Source organism: Typopeltis vanoorti, chromosome 2, assembly GCF_054136105.1.
Source record: "Typopeltis vanoorti isolate ZY-2024b chromosome 2, IOZ_Tvanoo_1.0, whole genome shotgun sequence".
NCBI classification, from domain to species: domain Eukaryota; kingdom Metazoa; phylum Arthropoda; class Arachnida; order Uropygi; family Thelyphonidae; genus Typopeltis; species Typopeltis vanoorti.
Window position 1 is genome coordinate 84,061,971 of NC_143550.1, and position 18,551 is coordinate 84,080,521.

Consider the following 18,551-nt stretch of genomic DNA (forward strand, 5'->3'; position numbering starts at 1 on the left):
ATTGATAATTTCCAGCAAGATTATCATAAAACAAACAAATAAAAACTAGCAACTGTGAATGAGAGAATTTCATGACGTGTTTTAATTCCATATAAGATTTGAACACTGAAATCTGTTATCAGTTTTGAATGATACAGTATTAAACTGTAATAAAAATAAATATATTTTTATTTTAATAGATTTTGTAATTTCCCATACATATGTGGAGTTAATTATGAAAAAAAAAAAAAAAAAAAATATATATATATATATATATATATATATATATGAAACAGCTTTCTAGTTGGTGTAACAAAAAGCTAAATGATGATATAAATTACATTCAATTAAAATTTTAATGGTATGAGGCAAATGGAAAATTTGAGTTTCAGGAACCTGAGGAAAACTACAAAACATCTCTTGTAAAAGTAAGGAAGATTAAACTTAAATGAGTGCAATCTTAGGGTAGGTGATTTTCATTACCAGGCAATGACATAACCACCTTGTAGGGCATATAAGCATAGTCATGTCTGTTCTTCACAACAGGATTTTGCTAACCCTTGGTCCATTCATGATACTAAAGTACTATAACCTATCACTGGTAAGATGGGGATAAAAAAAGAAAATGAATTAAAGGGGGAACTGCCCTTTTCTCCCATTTATTTTAATTATAAATTGTTTACTGTGACATTCTATGAATAAATATTTCATTTTTTTTTATAGTATAAACAGGTTTGCAAATGAAAACATAACAGAGAAAATGTCTTTCTGATAGTGTATTGACAATGAGTGTAAAATGATCACTGCATTATTACATATCGATATGCATACATATATTTACAGTATAAAAATTTTCTGGGCTACAAGTTAAGATGTATGAAGCTCTAAATTGAAATAACTGCATAGCTTCAGTATGCAAAAGTGTTTAATGAAATTTATGAAATGTTTCTTAAAAGTTTTGGTCAAAGTTCTTGTTTACAAAATGACATTATATACTATTCATTTTACATTTACAATCCCCACTTGAGATGACTGAACATAATAGTATCACACATTTTATTTTACAACAGAACAGTATTCAAGAAACTAGACCACTAAATATCCTAATCTTCACACACAATTCTGCTTATATGGTTGGACTTGGACTTATCATATGAACACTTAATAAATAATTGCACATCTCCTGAAAATAGGCAAATAATTGTCTTGATGATCATCGCATCTATTTTATCAACAGAAATTGTTAAGTTTATAAGATTCTATTACATGATGTCCTTGGTCAATCTTAACTTGTTAAGATTGACTTGACAGACTAGAATTTTCAAAAAAAAAAGTAACAACAACAAAAGAATCAATATTATACAGGCTTTAACCAACTTACTGGGAGACTTGATTATTAGATAATATCTCAGATTATAATAACTAAATAAGCAATGGCCACTGTTAATGATATTTTGTAAGAAATGATGAACTGCTGCAAAATAAAGCTGGTTAATCAAAGCCAAAAAAAGAAAAACATATGCAAAAGATCATGTTCATGTAATATACCACTACTGTTCACCTATCTTACTAATTTTTGAAATAAAAAAACATTAAGGATATAAATATTTTCATAAATTATAGCAATTTTTTGATGTTCAATGAAAACATATATTATACTAGGAAGAAATAATTTTGAATCCAATGTTAATGGCTTATACTTTTAGAGGCTGCATGTCACAAATATTCTGTAAGAAAAGTATATGTTAGATTAATGACATAGGTTTAATCATTTGTCACTAAGAAATATAAACTATACTATGATTTCCAATAAATTATCCTTCTGTAAGTGTTTTTTTTTTTTTTTTTTTTTTTTTTTGTAGAGCTTTGCATAGAAAGCAAGGCATAGCCTATATGATATAATGGGCAGAATAGAAATGGCAGAAACATGTACATTTATTTAGTGACTTCACCATAACATGGATCACAGACTCTTGCAGGCTTCTTTGATGATGCTATTGTGGCAGTTCTCGCAGAACACTCATTGCAAAAAATATTACCACAGTTGCGGCAATGATGCTGAAACAAAAATAACATGATGAATGAAATAAAGTAGGAATTTAATATTTAATAATAATTATTATTACTATTATTCAGGCACTTCAATAGAGACCTGGACCCTCAGTGAAGGAAGTCCATACTAACTCATTACTTTTCCTTAAACTCATTCACTGACAATACACTTACCACTACTTTACAGAAGCCATTCTATTAATTTCCTCCACTCCCTATATGAAAATTCTAATCGTCACATCTTGTTAACAACATAGACAATTTCCAGAGATCTTGTTCTGTATTGAAATCTTTCTCATAGAAACATATAAATTGCTACACAAATCTTAATAGGATACCTATTAAGATTTGTGTAGCAATTTATATGTTTCTAACATATCTCGTCACATCTTGTTAACAACATAGACAATTTCCAGAGATCTTGTTCTGTATTGAAATCTTTCTCATAGAAACATATAAATTGCTACACAAATCTTAATAGGATACCTATTAAGATTTGTGTAGCAATTTATATGTTTCTAACATATCTCGTTACCCTTGCTCTATTATGCTAATTACATTCCAGAAACTATTTCATTGTCCACTACTGAATTATTTTTACTCCTTCCTCTTCTTCATAAAATACAGAAACCAAGTCTTAGCACACAGCAGTCCGGATGTCCTGATTAAGAGGAACAATAGCTTTGCTACTGCCCTCCACAGCTTACAACTAAATATCCCTGTGTAGGTTTCATGAGGCATTTGAGTAAAACAAAACAGTATGGTTAACTAGAAGGAGGGAAGGGTTTGATATGATTGAGACATAAATGATTAAGAGTTTGTATTAGATTATTGTAGATACGATTTTCACAGAATAGAAAGAGACAAGTAAAACAAAACAGTCCTTGGAATTTTTATAAGGAAGGTGAAAATGTTGAAAAAGTTTTAACATGGAGAGAAGCACCTAAAGAATGCATTATCTGAGTCTGTGGTAAGGTCAAGCAAGTGAATGTGATTATGGTTTAAGGAGCATTCTACATGATACTGAGGACAACTCATAACAAAGCTTTGGCTTTACAGATGTCTGATTATGATAATAAGTATCAGTCTCCATGTGGTTTATCATAATTTTGTTTTTTAGCAACATTTCAAGGATCATTCATGTAAAGAATTACATTGAAAGAAGTACAAATATTCAACTGAAATTAATAATTAATGTAATAGGTTAGACACCACATGCCAGTACTTTCTATACTGTTATACTCAAATACCAATACAGTCACATCACATTTTTTCATCTTGGAGAACAGGCAAACCTATTAGAAGAATACGCACACAATTAGCAGTCATAATGCATTATTGGCTTCGTAGCTTGGTCTTAATTTCAAAACACATCGCATCAACAGTCATCAGCCGTATTGTTATCACATCTTCAGATATGATCTAATTTTGTTTTAAAATGCGGCTGTTTCACAAGAAAGTCAAGACAAATTACATGAGTCCAGCATCTAAGACTATGCTTTTAGAAGTCTAAAATGCTGATGGACTGATGTTCAGGCATTAACAATGTGGTATATGCTAAACTTCTGTGAAGTTCCAGTTTACAGCAACTAAATCCTTACAGGATGTAACAAAGAGGTTAAGCTTGTTGATTTGGGGAATATGTTGTGGCATAAGACTTAGTGAATACATTGTGGCCTAGCATTATTGACCTTAGTGAAACTTGGCTTTCAGAGTCAGTAGTACCTAAGATCAAGTGTAAAGGGTATACTATTTTAAAGGACAGAAGAGAAATGAGATCAAGGGGATATTACTTATGATATAATATTATTTCAGTCCAGTTAGGGGAGAAACTCAGGAAAGCATTAATAAAAATAACCTTTTATGTAGCAGGCAAGTTTGAGGCTATCTGGCACGAAGTGGAGGTTAACAGCATGAAATATATGTGTTTGGGTATTGCTACATACCCAACCATATTAATTACATTAACTCAATGACGAAATGCATTGCCATATTACCCTGATGGATACTAGATGGGTAATCATTATGGGTGATTTAAATTATCTAAACACTGATTGGATAGCAGATAAATCTCACGACAAGCACAAAGTACAATTTATTGTCCTTGTGAGACAACTTTCTCATGAAAGAAGAAACTCAGGGTCAAAGAGTGTTAAATTTGATCATAGTATCAGAAGAGATCTCAGTTAACGATGTGACTGTCTTGCCATCAGTTGGTGACAGTAATCATTCTGTAATAACCTCAGAAGCAGCTAAATATATGGATGTTCCAATCAGGAAAAGGTTCCATGCTGAATTATTAAGCTGCAAATTATGATATGACAAAGGTTTGTCCAGCTGTGCATGGAAAGCTTTAAAAAGATACTTAAATAATATACTATCTGAAAGTTTCTTAAGAGGTAGAATAACAAATATGGTGAGAATGAAATGTAACTTTATTAACAAGAGATCCATAAGAAGAGGAAGATGATTTAGAAGGAATGTCATTAAAATCAGTCTGAGAGATTTTCTAAAATATATAAAGTGCACCAGAACATTATAAAATATATAAAGCTCTGGTGTCATAAAAGTTTTGAGTATTGTATGGAAAACTAAGTGAGAGTTTAAAAAAAGAAATATAAACACGTTAACACAAGAATATTTTAATATTTGCCAAATATTTCAGTCTGTCCTCAGTGGTTTGATAGGAACAGTTTTTTTACAAGGTGGAATACTAACAATTGATCATTCAAAAGCAGAAAGAGCAGCATGACGTTACATTGCTAAGCACTAAAGAGAGGTAAATTTCATCAGAGTGATGAACAAATTATAGGTATTAATTCACAATTTCATATAATAATCTTAATTTATAAATTCAATTAAAGATAACATTAGACTAATGCAGGACTTAGAAGGTCTCAATAAAAAAAATTGAAAAAATCTAGAGTGTTATCCTGATTAAACTTTCCCATAATTTTTGACAAGGATAGGCAATCATTTCGATTCAAGTTAGGGCATTGAAGTAAGGCCTGAGCACTCTCTTTGAATAGGCATTAGAATTTATAGTGACATCTGTGTAGAAGGCGAGTAGTCCTGGACCAGAAATGTTGGGACTTGTCTCTATCCTGTGCTGCACCAATCCAGACTTATCGGATTTGTTGTGACGAAGGTATGATTGATGTTCTTGTATTCTTTTTTTCTATAGAGCATCCGGTTTGTCCAAAGTATGACAGATTGCATTTATAAGGAACTTGATATACACCAGGCAGAGACATAGTTGAGCGTTTATCTTTAGAAGATGGTAAATATGTGGATATTTTGTTAATACGGATATAAGTGGCTGTTAAATCATATTTCTTCAGAATTCGTGAAATCAGTTCTGAGAATTGGAGCTCGACGTATTGATTTGTTGTTGTTCTGGATAGGATTGTAGGAATTGAACAGATGTTGTGTTAAGAAGCAACAGTCACCTTGTAATCATTGAAGCAGACAAAGGAAAAGCGACAGTAATTATGGATTCCTCAAATTACAGAAGAAAAATTTTTCTTTTACTCCGAGATCGCTCAACATACCAAGAACTTCAACCAACAACAGACAACTGAAGAAATAAAATTCCCTTCTAGATGAAGTTACAACTTTAGATGCAGACACTATAGACAGGTCAAAAACACATTTTGCAAACCTCCTAGATTTTATGGTCTTCCAAAAATTCACAAGACTGACATTCCTCTCCCTCCTATAGTTGACTGTATTGATCACCTATTTGCCGCATTGCCAAATATTTAGCGAAATTATTGAAATCACATATAGGCAAAGCATGCTCTTTTTTGAAAAACTCTTCTGATTTCTTAAACAAATTAAAAAATCTCATTACAATCTACTGATCTTATGGTGAGCTTCGATGTAGAATCTCTATTTACCAATGTACCTCTCAAAGAGACTTTACATTTACTGGCTGACATCTTCCCACAAGATATAGTAAAATTATTCAATTTCATGATGCACTCTGGATATTTCTTGTGTCAAAACAAATTCCACAAACAAGTGGAAGGAATGTAATGGGAGGTCCACTTTCACCTGCTCTAGCCAACTTTTATTTGGAACATCTAGAAGACATTTTTTTTTCATCTATATACCCTCAACCATCCTTTTGGGTTAGATATACAAACGACATTTTTTCAGTGTGGCCTCACAGCAGAGATTCTTACCTTCCTTTTTAGCCAAAATCAATTCTCTACACCCTTGTATTAAGTTTACCATGAAGACTGAAAAAGACAACGAGTTATCCTTTTTAGACATCCTTCTCATGTGCTCAACTTCAGGTATTCTGACAACAGTTTACAGAAAACTCACTTTTATTGGACGTTGCATTCTTAAACAATCTTCCCATCATCCTTATCAAAAAACAGGAATTATAAAATGTTTAATTCAACAAGATAGAACTAACTGCTCAACTCCCCACAAATTACAGAAAGAACTTTCAACTATCAAACATCACATGAAATTAAATGGCTTCTCCGAAAAGACTTGGGAATATATTTCCATATATTCCATACAATCTTATCCAGAACAACAAAGAATCAATACTTCGAGTTCAAATTCCATATATTTCCAGAATCTCAGAAAGAACCAATTTCAAGAATTCTGAAGAAATATGATTTAACAGCCGCTTATATCTGTATTAACAAAATATCCACATATTTACCATCTTCTAAAGATAAACGCTCAACTATGTCTCTGCCTGGTGTATATCAAGTTCCTTGTAACTACAATCTGTCGTACTTTGGACAAACCTGATGCTCTATAGAAAAAAGAATACAAGAACATCAATCGTATATTCTTCACAACAAATCTGATAAGTCTGGATTGGTGCAGCACGGGATAGAGACAAGCCACAACTTTCTCTGGTCCAATGCTCGTCTTCTACACAGATGTCACTATAAATTTGAATGCCCTAACTTGAATCAACATGATTACCTATCCTTGCCAAAAATATGGGAAAGTTTAATCCGGATAACACACTAGGTTTTTTTTTTTTTTTTTAATTGAGATCTTCTAATTCCTACATTAGTCTAATGTTATCTTTAATTGAATTTATAAATTAAGATTATTATATGAAGTTGTGAATTAATACCTATAATTTGTTCATGGAATTAACACTGTGATGAAATTTGCTACTCTTTAGTGCTTAGTAATGTAACATCAAGTGGCTCATTTTACTTTTGAATGATCAATTGTTTGTATTCCACTTTGTAAAAAACTGTTCCTATCAAGCAACTGAGAAGGGTCTGTTAATTTCAGACTGAAATATTTGGCAAATATTAAAATATTCTTGTGTTAATGTGTTTATATTTCTTAATTAAATGTCACAAGTATCTCTCAAGAATAGAAAAGTTTAAAAAGAAATTGGCTCTGCAGGCTACAGGTAACTTGAAATAAATTTACCATAATGCTACAAATAAAAGAAAGCATGCATGTATAATAACTTTATTGGGTTCAGACAGTACTCTTGTGTCAGATGCAATTTTTTAAATAATGAGCAGATCATGCTGTTCAAATAATGAGTACTCACTTCACTAAGATTCTATCAGCCTTTACAATTGTATAATATATTGTTGGAGGTGGAAGAAATAAGAGATCTGGTGGTGATAGTGCATAAGGATCTAAAATTTAGGGGACACATTGCCAAAATTGTGAAGACAACACAAAGGCTTCTGGGAATGATGCGGAGGACACTGACGTGTAGAAGTAGGGAGATTCTTGTTCCACTGTATAAGGCTTTGATTAGGCCACACGTGGACTATTGTGCCCAGATTTGGTCACCTGGTTTTCAGAAGGATGAAGAGATGTTGGAAAGGGTCCAAAGGCAATTGACTAAGGTAGTTTCTGACCTCTGGAATGTCGAGTATGAGGAAAGATTGAGAAGATGTAATTTGCAGAGTCTGATTGGCAGGAGGAAGAGGGGAGATATGATAGAGACCTACAAGTTGGTAAGGGGTTGTTATAGGATCAATGCTGGAGAAGTTCTACAGAAAATAGTGGAGATCGGGGGGGGGGGGGGGAACCAGAGGTCATCCCTGGAAATTGTACAAAGAGGGTATAAGTAGGGGAGTGAGAGGCAGGTTTTTTTCGTGCAGAGTTGTAAATGATTGAAATGCCTTGCCTGAGAGTATGGTGTCTGCAGGGAGTTTGAATGTGCTGAAGGCACGGTATGATGAGCTGTGTGTGTGTGGTAAAAGGACCTCCCAGATGAGTCTTTGACTCCATGAGGTCTTGGGGTATAATAATAATAATAATAACCTACAGTATGTAACAGTGTACAGTGTTATTATTACATTAGAAGAATAAATAGTAGAAAAGAGAGTGCATAAGAAGGAGTTTCTAGAGCTGTTGAATAACATGGATAAGAATTTGGCAATAAGAACAGATGGGATATCATCATGTTTGTTAAAGGAATATTCAGCCAAATTGGTTAGGCCTTAACATGCTTGTATAATTTGAGTCTTGGCTCAGGAATAATGGAAAGAATGCATGATAGTCTTATTGTACATGGATGTTGCAATAAAAAATGAGTCATCACTACTGACCTATCAGTATCTCTGTAGTGATGGTGAAGATTTTAGAGAAGTCAGGAAAAACTCACATGCAGAAATGGGTTGAGAGAAAAGCTTTCTTATTTTATAATAAAGCTGTAGAGTGAGATGGATAAACCATGCTACTGTTGAGGATATCAGATGAAAGGCAGTTGCATAAATTGGCAGATAAACTACAAGCAGGTGGCTGATGGACAGGTATCAGATCAGAAAGTGGTATCAGCCATATTTAAGGTGATCAATGACCAGTGGTGTACCCCAGGGATTAGTTCTTGAACCATTATTGTTCAATCTATACATTAAAGATTGGGAAGGATCTGACTTCACCATGACAGGTGATATTCAATTGTTTGGTGATGATGCAAAGATGGGAAGGGCAATCAGGGATGCAACTGATATACAGCATTTACAGATTGCTGTATATCATTTGCCCATATATTTATATAGGCAAATAATAATGGCTGCCAATTTAATATTACAAAGTGTAAATAATGCACTTTGGTGGAATGATGAGATTTCTAATAATATATATACTAGTGGGATTGTGCTCAGAGAAACTGATGAGGCTAGGGATCTTAAAGTTATGGTGGGTGGGGAGTTGAATTTCAAAGGTTATATAGTTGCAAATACAACTCAGAGAACAACTGCATTGCTGAAACAGATACTGACATATAAGGACAAGAAAGACATTATCCTTTACAAGGCCTTGATATGAACACACTTGAATTACTGGGTGCAGAAATGTTCTTCTGGATTCTAAGGGAATAAAGAAGATATCCTCCATACTTCGAGGATATCTTTTTCTCCAGTTTTCATTATCACCTTTATCATCTCTAATTCCTTTTACAGCACTCTTTCCTCCATTTCTGAGCTTCTTCAACAACCTCCAGAATATCTTGCCACCTTCTTGATATTTATTTTCTATGTTCTTACCAAAGTCTTCCCATGACTTTTGTTTAGCTAGTTTTATGTTGTGTTTAGCTTTCTTACATTTGTCTCTATATTCTCTAAGAGCACTAGCTGACTTATTTGCCAGGAACATTTGATATGCTTTCTTCTTTTCCTTCACTGCCTCTTTAACTTCCTATGTCCACCAGGAAGTTCTGATTTTTCTATCCTTGCAGACAACCTCACCACATGCCTCTCTGGCAGAATCAATCAATGTTTTCTACAGAGCTTGCCACTGAATCTCCAAGGTTTGATTCCTGTTCTCAAACTCTTTCATTTTTTCTTGAAAAATGTTTGTATATTTTAGTCTACAGTTCACATCTGAGAGCTGCTCAACTTTTATTTGTTTTAAAACTTTCTTACATGTTCTTCTTTTCAATATGAAATTCAATTTTATCCGGCTTAAGACTAATGGTGATCACTTCCAATTTCAAATCCTCTGTACACTCTGGTGTCCTGCACCAGAGAGAAAACATCACTATCAACAATAACATAGTCAATGAGACTTTTCTTATTCCTAGCCTCTTCTCTCCATGTGAATTTGTGCACATTTTTATGTTGGAACATGGTGTTAGTAATAACCAGTCCATGTCCTGAGCAGAAATCCAACAAATATTTGCATTATTATGAGCTTTGCTCTTTTCTCCAAATTTTCCCAAAATATTTTTGTATGTCTGACAATCATTTCCTACTCTGCTATTTAGATCCCCAACAAGGACCAACTTTTCATTTTTCATTGTGTCAGTTGCTTTTTCTAAAGCCTCAAAAAATTCCTCCATTTCTATCTTAGGAGAACCTTCTGTGGGACCATAGGCACAAATAAGCCTCATTGTCCAGTTCCCCATTCTCATATTTGCCCACATCACTCTACTTGAAATTGCCTGCCATTCAAGAAGATTAGCCTCGTATTTAGTGTTGAATACTATGGCTTCTCCTTCTTTTCCTTGATTATCATTGCCTGAATATAACATTTTGTATTTATTGCTCAGCAAGAGCTCACCAGTTTTGGTCTCTTTTGTTTCAGTCACCCCTATTATGTCGATCTGGTACTTATCTAATTCCTCAGCTAGCTCCATTTCTTTGCCATTCAGGCTTCTTATGTTGATAGAACCAATCTTCAATTCTGGTGATATTGAGTTGAGGTGTGTTTTAGGATTTGTTCCAGTAGCTGACTTTCACCCTGGTTCCCTGGCAAAAACAGCTTGGGCCTTGTTAAACCGGGTGACACCCCAGCCGGTATGAAATTCTATCATGTTGTACCATCATTTAATATTGTGGTTTAAGCCAATAAGAATACAATTTGTTTGGCTAAATCCCAAATTGCCAGCCCATCCTCGTTTGTTCAGTATCCAGGTAGATACCTAACAGGGTGCACCATGAGAAGGTGACGAATGTCATTATTCTAGCTTGAAACATTTATGAATATGGAACTGATTGCTGTATATTATACTTGTAAAGAAATTACATTTTGGTTTAATCCTTTACCTAAATGTAAGTAAACAAAGTTTGCATGTGTTTGTTAACATTTGGGTAAAGGATCAAACAAGAATCTAATTATAATTTTTTGGCAAGTTTAATTTACTTTGTAACCAACTGACCAAACAGTGAAAAAAAATTTTACAACTATCTCTGATTGCTGTATCTTTTACCTTTTGAATTTTGTCTATCACATAACTTCTAATGGGCAGTTAGTTTGTCCAAAAATTCTGATTTTAGATTTTATCACTTCGTTTTTTGTCTATGCATGTTCAGATCTACATTAGCCAAATCTTTGGTTTACACCTTTATACTGATAAGCCTGTTAGCAGACTGGATGTATTCCCTAGTGAACAGACATTAAACCGTCAAACTTGAGGGAACTATTAGAGGCAAAGTCTGCTGCACTATTGTCAAAACATAGTTTTTGGTTACTTCAAGCTTCTGATAACCACGTCTGGACAGAGATAAAAATAACTGATTTACTTTATACCCATTTTTATATGTGATATGAGTGATGTTTTCAGAGTTATGTCAGAAATCATGAAGAGAGCTAAGATTTCTTCTTACAAGGGTAAAACTTTAAAATAGTTATTCTGCAGATTGACTACTAAACAGTGTATTGAAGAATCTAAGGTTTCCAGGTGAGGTGGTGAAGTAGAAAACTTCTTATTCTATCACTGTTTTGGCAAGTGTGTGCTGGGCAGATGGCTGAGTAATGATATCTAAGGTGAGAGAAAGCAAGAACATAATTTGCTGAGGAGCTGGGTGAAATTTTCTAAGGCTATGGCTTAGCAAAAGAAACCATTACTATATATTACATGTCTCTAGCTATTTCAGCTTACTTTAAACTGCAACCATGATTGAAAAGTCAAGCAAAAAGAAAGAGATGATATGGCTTAAAGGCAAACTATTAAAAACATTCTGGATTCACTTTCTCAAATATACTTGGTCTTAGTTCCGCCAAGGTTTAATAGCAGAAACTGAAATTTTAGCTTCTTCAAGCACCATTGTCTCAGTTTTCCCAATTACACCCTTATTGATACTTTTCATATCAAAGGTGGCATTCATGCAAATATGCACCTTGATCTACCATGTCAGAGAGTTTCCAACTAGAATCTTCCTCTTTTTGATCTTCTTTAGTTAAAAGATCTATCTGTTTCATTCTATCATTCATTTACTCTTTCTATCAATCAATGGTTGATGACCTAATGATGTCATCAACCATTCTGAGCTTAAATTAAAGATGCCAAGAAATTATATTTTTGGTTCAATCCCCTATTCAATCGTAGGCAAAAAAAATTTGCATGTGAAGTATCTTCAAGACTGGGATACTTGTATATAGAGGCTAATGACTTCACATCAACTGCCCCAGTATCCCATAATGCAAAGCACTTCTCTTTTGGACATGTATGGGAAGTGGACCTCCCATAATGGCTGTGCATTATGGGAAATCCACCCACATAGACTGCTTTGGACCCCAATGAGGTATGTTAAAGTGTGGGGATACCTCTCCAAAAACTCTGAGTGGTCTACAAGATTACTCTAAATCTCACTGAATGACCCTAAAGGATCACTACTAAACTCATCACTCCCGACCTTAATTGCTCCAGGACAGGAAACTCAGCAGTGGCTCCACTCAGTGACAGTCAAAAACCAGTCACTGAGCAGAACTCCTAAAGCAAGCTACCATCAGTGGGCCAGACCCAGCAAAGGATACTAAGGTTGAAATAATGCAACAGTCATATATTTCCCATATACAAGTAATGAAAAGGTATATCACTTTATTATTAAAACTAATCACTTAATTACAGTTTATACTACTGTTTCAATAGAGCCAAATCATGTGTTCAGAGGATGAGTCAACATATCACAGTATGGCAGCTGCTCTTCTAAGCAGAGTATCACACCTAGAGTGTCTGTGGACATGTGGTGCCTGCATGTCACACCTAAATGGTGCAGCATTGGAAGCAGTGGCCACATCACCAGAGTGATCATAATGAAACAGTGTGAAAACAACTATAGCTAGTGTTGCTTTTCAAAGAATGAGGCAAGGCTTTCCTTACCCACATTAGTCTATTGACTAGAGGCCATTCACTTTGGAGACCTGCCGTCGATTTGGGTAGAGTCTGTCATGAAGATTGCTTTCTGACTGACAGTGCACCAGACACCTAAGGAGGCAAAATGCTTTACTTTAAGGCTGACAAAGGTCATGCAGTTATTGTTCAGGATAAGAACAATTACTTCAAAAAACTTAATTTTCTACTTTGAGATCATACTATGTACAGAAGCATTGATAAAGGCCCAATTCCTAATAAAAAAATATTGGAAGAATACCAAATGAACAGAAAGTAACAGCTAAAGAACTTTCTAATATTCTTCAAATACCTGCAAATTTTGTATCTGAAGTACAAGTAAGAAAACACACACATTCAAAATTCATTTTGAATCTGATTATGCTTTAAAAAAGGCAAGAAAAGTAAATATTTAATTATTATTTGTTTGTCATTATTTTATTATTACTTTCCATCAGAAAAAACCTGAAGATGGCCCAGAGCTTCCTGAACTTGTGCACCCAGTATCTTGGAAAGAGGTACAGGAAGCCTTAAAAGTCACCAAGAATGGAAAGGCTGCAGGAGTGGAGGGTATCCTCCCTGAGTTCCTAAAACATCTTGGCCAACAAGGTCATACATGGCTGGCCACCCTTTTCTCAAAATTTATAACAACTGGAAAACTACCAAATCTGTGGTGGGAAGCCAAAATAATTGCAGTGTCCAAACCAGGGAAAGATCCAAATGATGTCAAAAATCTATGACCTATCTCCTTGCTTTGCTCTACCTTTAAGCTCATTGAAAGAATTCTTAAAAGAATTTCACCACTCATTGAAAGAGCACTCCAGATTGAACAAGCTGGCCTCAGGTTGGGAAGAAGTTGCTGTGACCAGGTCCTGGCCCTGACAACACAGATCGAAGAAGGCTTCCAGAAAAAACTTAAATTTGGAGTTACTTTCATTGACTTAACATCAGCTTATGATACAATCTGGATCAGGGGCCTCCTCCTAAACCTAGGCAATATTATAAGGTGCAAAAAAACTTTCCAGCTTTTTGAATCCATTCTCTCCAACAGAAAGATCGGGATCCATATTGGCGGAAAAAAAAAGCAAGTCCAGATTCCCCGACAAAGGTTAAAGAGTAAAGGGGCTAACACAGAACCCCTTTACTATATAACATCTACGTGTCCGACTTACCACATACCAGCTGAAGCAAATATATATATACCGATGACCTAGTGATCCTACACCAATCTACCTCCTTTGCCAAACTGGAATCAACCTTGAACACAGACCTGAACATCCTGGAAGAGTACTTCAGGAAGTGGTACCTGAAGCCAAATAAAAAAAAAACTGTGTTCATGGTATTCTACCTAAACAATGCAGAGGCAAACCGATACCTCAACCTCTCTTTATGTGGCAAAATGGTAGAACACGAGCCTCACCCGAAATACCTTCGAGTAAGCCTGGACAGAAGCCTAACCTATAAAAGGCATACCAACCTGCCCAAGAAAATTAAAATGAGGAATAATATCATTTCAAGGCTTGCTGGAACAACCTGGGAAGAAGTGCTAAGGTCATCTGCACTAGCCCTCACATTCTCTGCAGCAGAATACTGTGCTCCCATCTGGGGAAGAAGGGCGCACACTAACATTATAGATACCCAGCTGAACTCTACCATGCACACAATTAGTGGGACACTGAGAAGCACCCTCTCCCCTAGTTGCCTGTCCTATCTAACATTGCTCCACCAAATATACAATTTTTTGACATCCTCTTTCCTGTTCTTCTCATTCATTCACTCACTCAACTTACACACACAGCCCTGTTTACTGAATTATTGAGATTCTTTTTTGCAGATTTTATAAATAATAGAATATAAATGCATTAAACATTCATATTAAGTTTTCAATAGTACTGACTCACAGTAATTCTAATTCTGCAAGAAAAAAATAGATAAGCATCTTATTCATTTTGCTACATAAATATTAAATCATTCCAGTGTCTTGGATTCCTGCTAATATTTTGTGCTCCCTGTTCTGTGACAAGAGTACAAAATTGTCTTGTCACAGAACAGAAGAAATCAAGTAATTAAAAAAAAAAAAAAAATTCAAAATTGGAATGGACAAAATGCTCTCTAGGATTTAAAGTAGTCATCATCCATTGCACTGTGAAATAGTCTTAAAATGACTATCTCACAAATTTTTGATAAATTAATGCATTTATACTTTTTGATGTTCTAGGAATTCATTATTGTAGTCCTAGAACCTCATTAGTGAACTCTAAAAACAGTCTGTCAACTTGTAATGGCTTCCATGTACTACTGCAATTTTCTTATTCTATCTTGCTACAATAATGATAACATATGTATTTATCAATATGACCACATTGCCACCAACTGGTGAGAGTTGTTATATGGTCTTGATCTAGGAGGTGGCTAAATGTGTGGAATTTTCAGTTAAAGGGGGGGGGAATTACAGGACTCTTAAGTATTACAAGCTTAGGAGACTGCTTGGATCAGTGCCATGACATGTGAAACTGCAAGGGCTAGATGTTCACAATGCATGGAAGTGGTTAGGAGTGTTAAAGGGAAGTAATAGCAGACTGCATAAATGAATGAAAATCATCATTAAGCTGGAGCTACAATAAAAGAAAAATTTGTGGAGGGAATTCAAGAAGAAAAGTGACCAGTAGGCACATGAGCAGTACACAGCACATGCCAGAAGGATAACCAGTGTGGTAAGAAAGGCAAAAGAAGAATATGAAAGGAAATTAGCAGTGTAGGCCAAAGATAATCCCAAAGAATTCTTTCAGTATGTTGCAAGTAAAAGGAGAATTTTATGGCAGAATGATTTTAATGAATGCTGATGGCAGAAAGGAAGCTAAATCAGGCAAAATAGTAGAATTACTAAGTGAATACTTTGCAAGATATATCATCCAGGTGGAGATATTGCAGTAATGAGAGGCTTATATGGAAACTGAGGTAAATGAAATGGAGGTGCATAGCATATTACAGAGCCTTGATATGCATACAGCTATGACATTAGATGGTATACCAGCTCGAGTTTTACGAGAAGGTGCTACAGAATTGTCAGTGCTGTTGACCATGTTTCATCTAAGTCTCGGCTCTAGGTTACTCCCAAGAGGCAAAATGAGGGAAAAATAGTTCCATTACATAAAGGAGGCTCCAGGACTGATGTAGCAAATCAGTATATCAGGAGTCATTGTCAAGTTACTGGAGAAGTTGATCAAGAGCAAAATACATGAGTGGATAGACAGAAATGGGATACTATATGGGGGACAACACAGTTTGGTGACAGGTAGGTCTTGCCTCAGTAACTTTTTAACATTTTATAATACAGTAACTGCTAAGCTGGATAAAGGTAATGGGTTTACAGTAATACTGCTGGACTTTGCAAAAGCATTTGGCAGGATAACAGCAAGGCCATTCTTACACCATCCCGATGCAGGCAGTGTCTGAGGCATTAAAGTGCTCTGGGGCCTCTCCCCTCATTGTTTGGGGCTCTAGAGCCTTGTGTGCATGGGCATAAGTACAGCTCATAGGGATGGATATAAAGTTGGTGAAGTGGATAAGAGGGTGGTTGATGGAGAGATATCAGAGAGTAGTATTCAGAAATAGAGTCCAGAAGAATGCCTGTGACTAGTGGTGTACCACAGGGCTCTGTTCTTGGGCCACTACTATTTAATTTGTACATTATTGATATAGGAAAGGATCTGAAAGGTCCTGCAAACAACTATTCAGTTGTTTGCCGATAGTGCTAAATTGGGTAGGGCAATATTAATACAGATGATGTTAAAATTTTGCAGGATGATTGGATAGACTGGAAGTCTGGGCAAAGGAAAATGGATACCAGTTTAATGTGACAAATGTAAGGCTATGTATTTTGGGGTGAAAAGATTATTAGCTCTTTACCACACTGATGGAACTGTACTCATGGAAACTGACGAAACGAGGATTTGGGAATTTAGTGGATAGGGAGTTAAAGTTTAGATAAAGCATTGCAAAAGTGGATAAAGTAGCTCATCAGATTAATTGGTTACTGAAGAACACCCAAACAAGCACAGATGAGCAGGTTTATACCTCTTTATAAGGTACAGGTAAGATCATCTCCCCCCCCCCATCTTAACTACTGTGCAAAGATCTGGTCACCTGGATTTCTTGGGGATGAGATGGAGACGATCCAGAGGCAAGTGACCAAGATGGTGGCAGATCTATGGTATGAACTTTATGAGGACAGGCTGAAGATTTGTGAGTTATGGAAATTGGTTGATAGGCAGAAAAGGGATGGGAGGATGATTGAGACAGAAATTACTGAAGGGTTTTTACAAGTTTAATACAGAGGAAATTTTTGAGAACAGGCCTGGTGTGGGAGAACTGAGGGCCATCCTTAGAAACTGAGCAAAAGTAGTTAGCAAGGGTATTAGAACTAGATTTTTTGCTTGGGGAGTTGTGACTGAGTGAAATGGGTGCTAGAGTCTGTTGTAGGTGCCATGGCTGTGAATGAGTTCAAAGCAAAGTATGATAGATACTGCACAAATATTGGATGATGGCATGATGCTTAGAGCCTGCCTAGATGAGTCTGACTCCATGGAGTAGCCCGTAATAATAATAATATTTTTTTTTTTTTTTGAAAATGTAAGAAATTTTTATGTAAGAAATATTTATGAAAATGTTTAACAAATTACTGATTCCAAATTTACCAACAGATATGTTGGTAATTTCGGAATCAGTAAATTAGTAAAGAACAAACTTTATTAAGTAAAAGAGCTACTCAAAAATAATTATTCTATTTTAATTATTGAGTTAATTTTTATATGAAACAGAGTGTTTTGAGGATTAATGAACTGATTACATATAAATATTGAAATACTAAACTGCTTGATAAGAAACTAAAACTTACCTTTCTGATAGTAACAGTAAACTGCTTACCACATGCTGTACAATGAGTAACAACAGCATCATTTGCCCATTTCCTACTTAAATGCTTTGTATTTTCTATCTAAAATAAGATTAATTATTAAAAAACTTTAAATCTGCTACTGTATAAAAAAACAAGAATTTTATGAATATAGAATTTTATATTTTTTAAATAAAAACTATAATGAAAAACAATGTCTATGCCAATTTAATAAACTAGATTTGCCTGAAACTATTAAGAGTTTTTAAGATTTTGATAATATATGGGAAAACAGCAATTTCATGAGTGACTTCAGTATCATACACAAATAAAAGACACAAACATTTCTAATAATCCATATGTTGATTTTATCACTGAATTAATTAAATTTCTGTTCTTTATTTGAAGATTATATGGAAAACTGAGATAACGAATTTCCATAATCAGATTTCTGTAGCTGTTGTAGTGATTCAGGTTGAAGTTTCTGAAAGTCAAACTATGTAGAAACAGAAAATAAAATAAATCATTTACTAACTAAATTAAATTAAATATTCA

The 18,551-nt window shown here is 34.8% G+C and overlaps 1 protein-coding gene across 1 annotated transcript in view; it reads right to left on the bottom strand.

The window, feature by feature from the left end:
* Nucleotides 1-298: 298 nt before the first annotated feature.
* Nucleotides 299-18,551, bottom strand: part of LOC150109219 (uncharacterized) — a 672,102-nt gene continuing 653,849 nt past the window's right edge. The window contains exons 35-36 of the mRNA XM_090401856.1: nt 18,000-18,098; nt 299-2,037 (exon numbers count right to left, since the gene is read on the bottom strand). Of these exons, the coding sequence (XP_090257982.1) occupies nt 1,915-2,037; nt 18,000-18,098 (222 nt within the window). The 3' untranslated portion in view covers nt 299-1,914. The remainder of the gene's footprint in view (nt 2,038-17,999; nt 18,099-18,551) is intronic.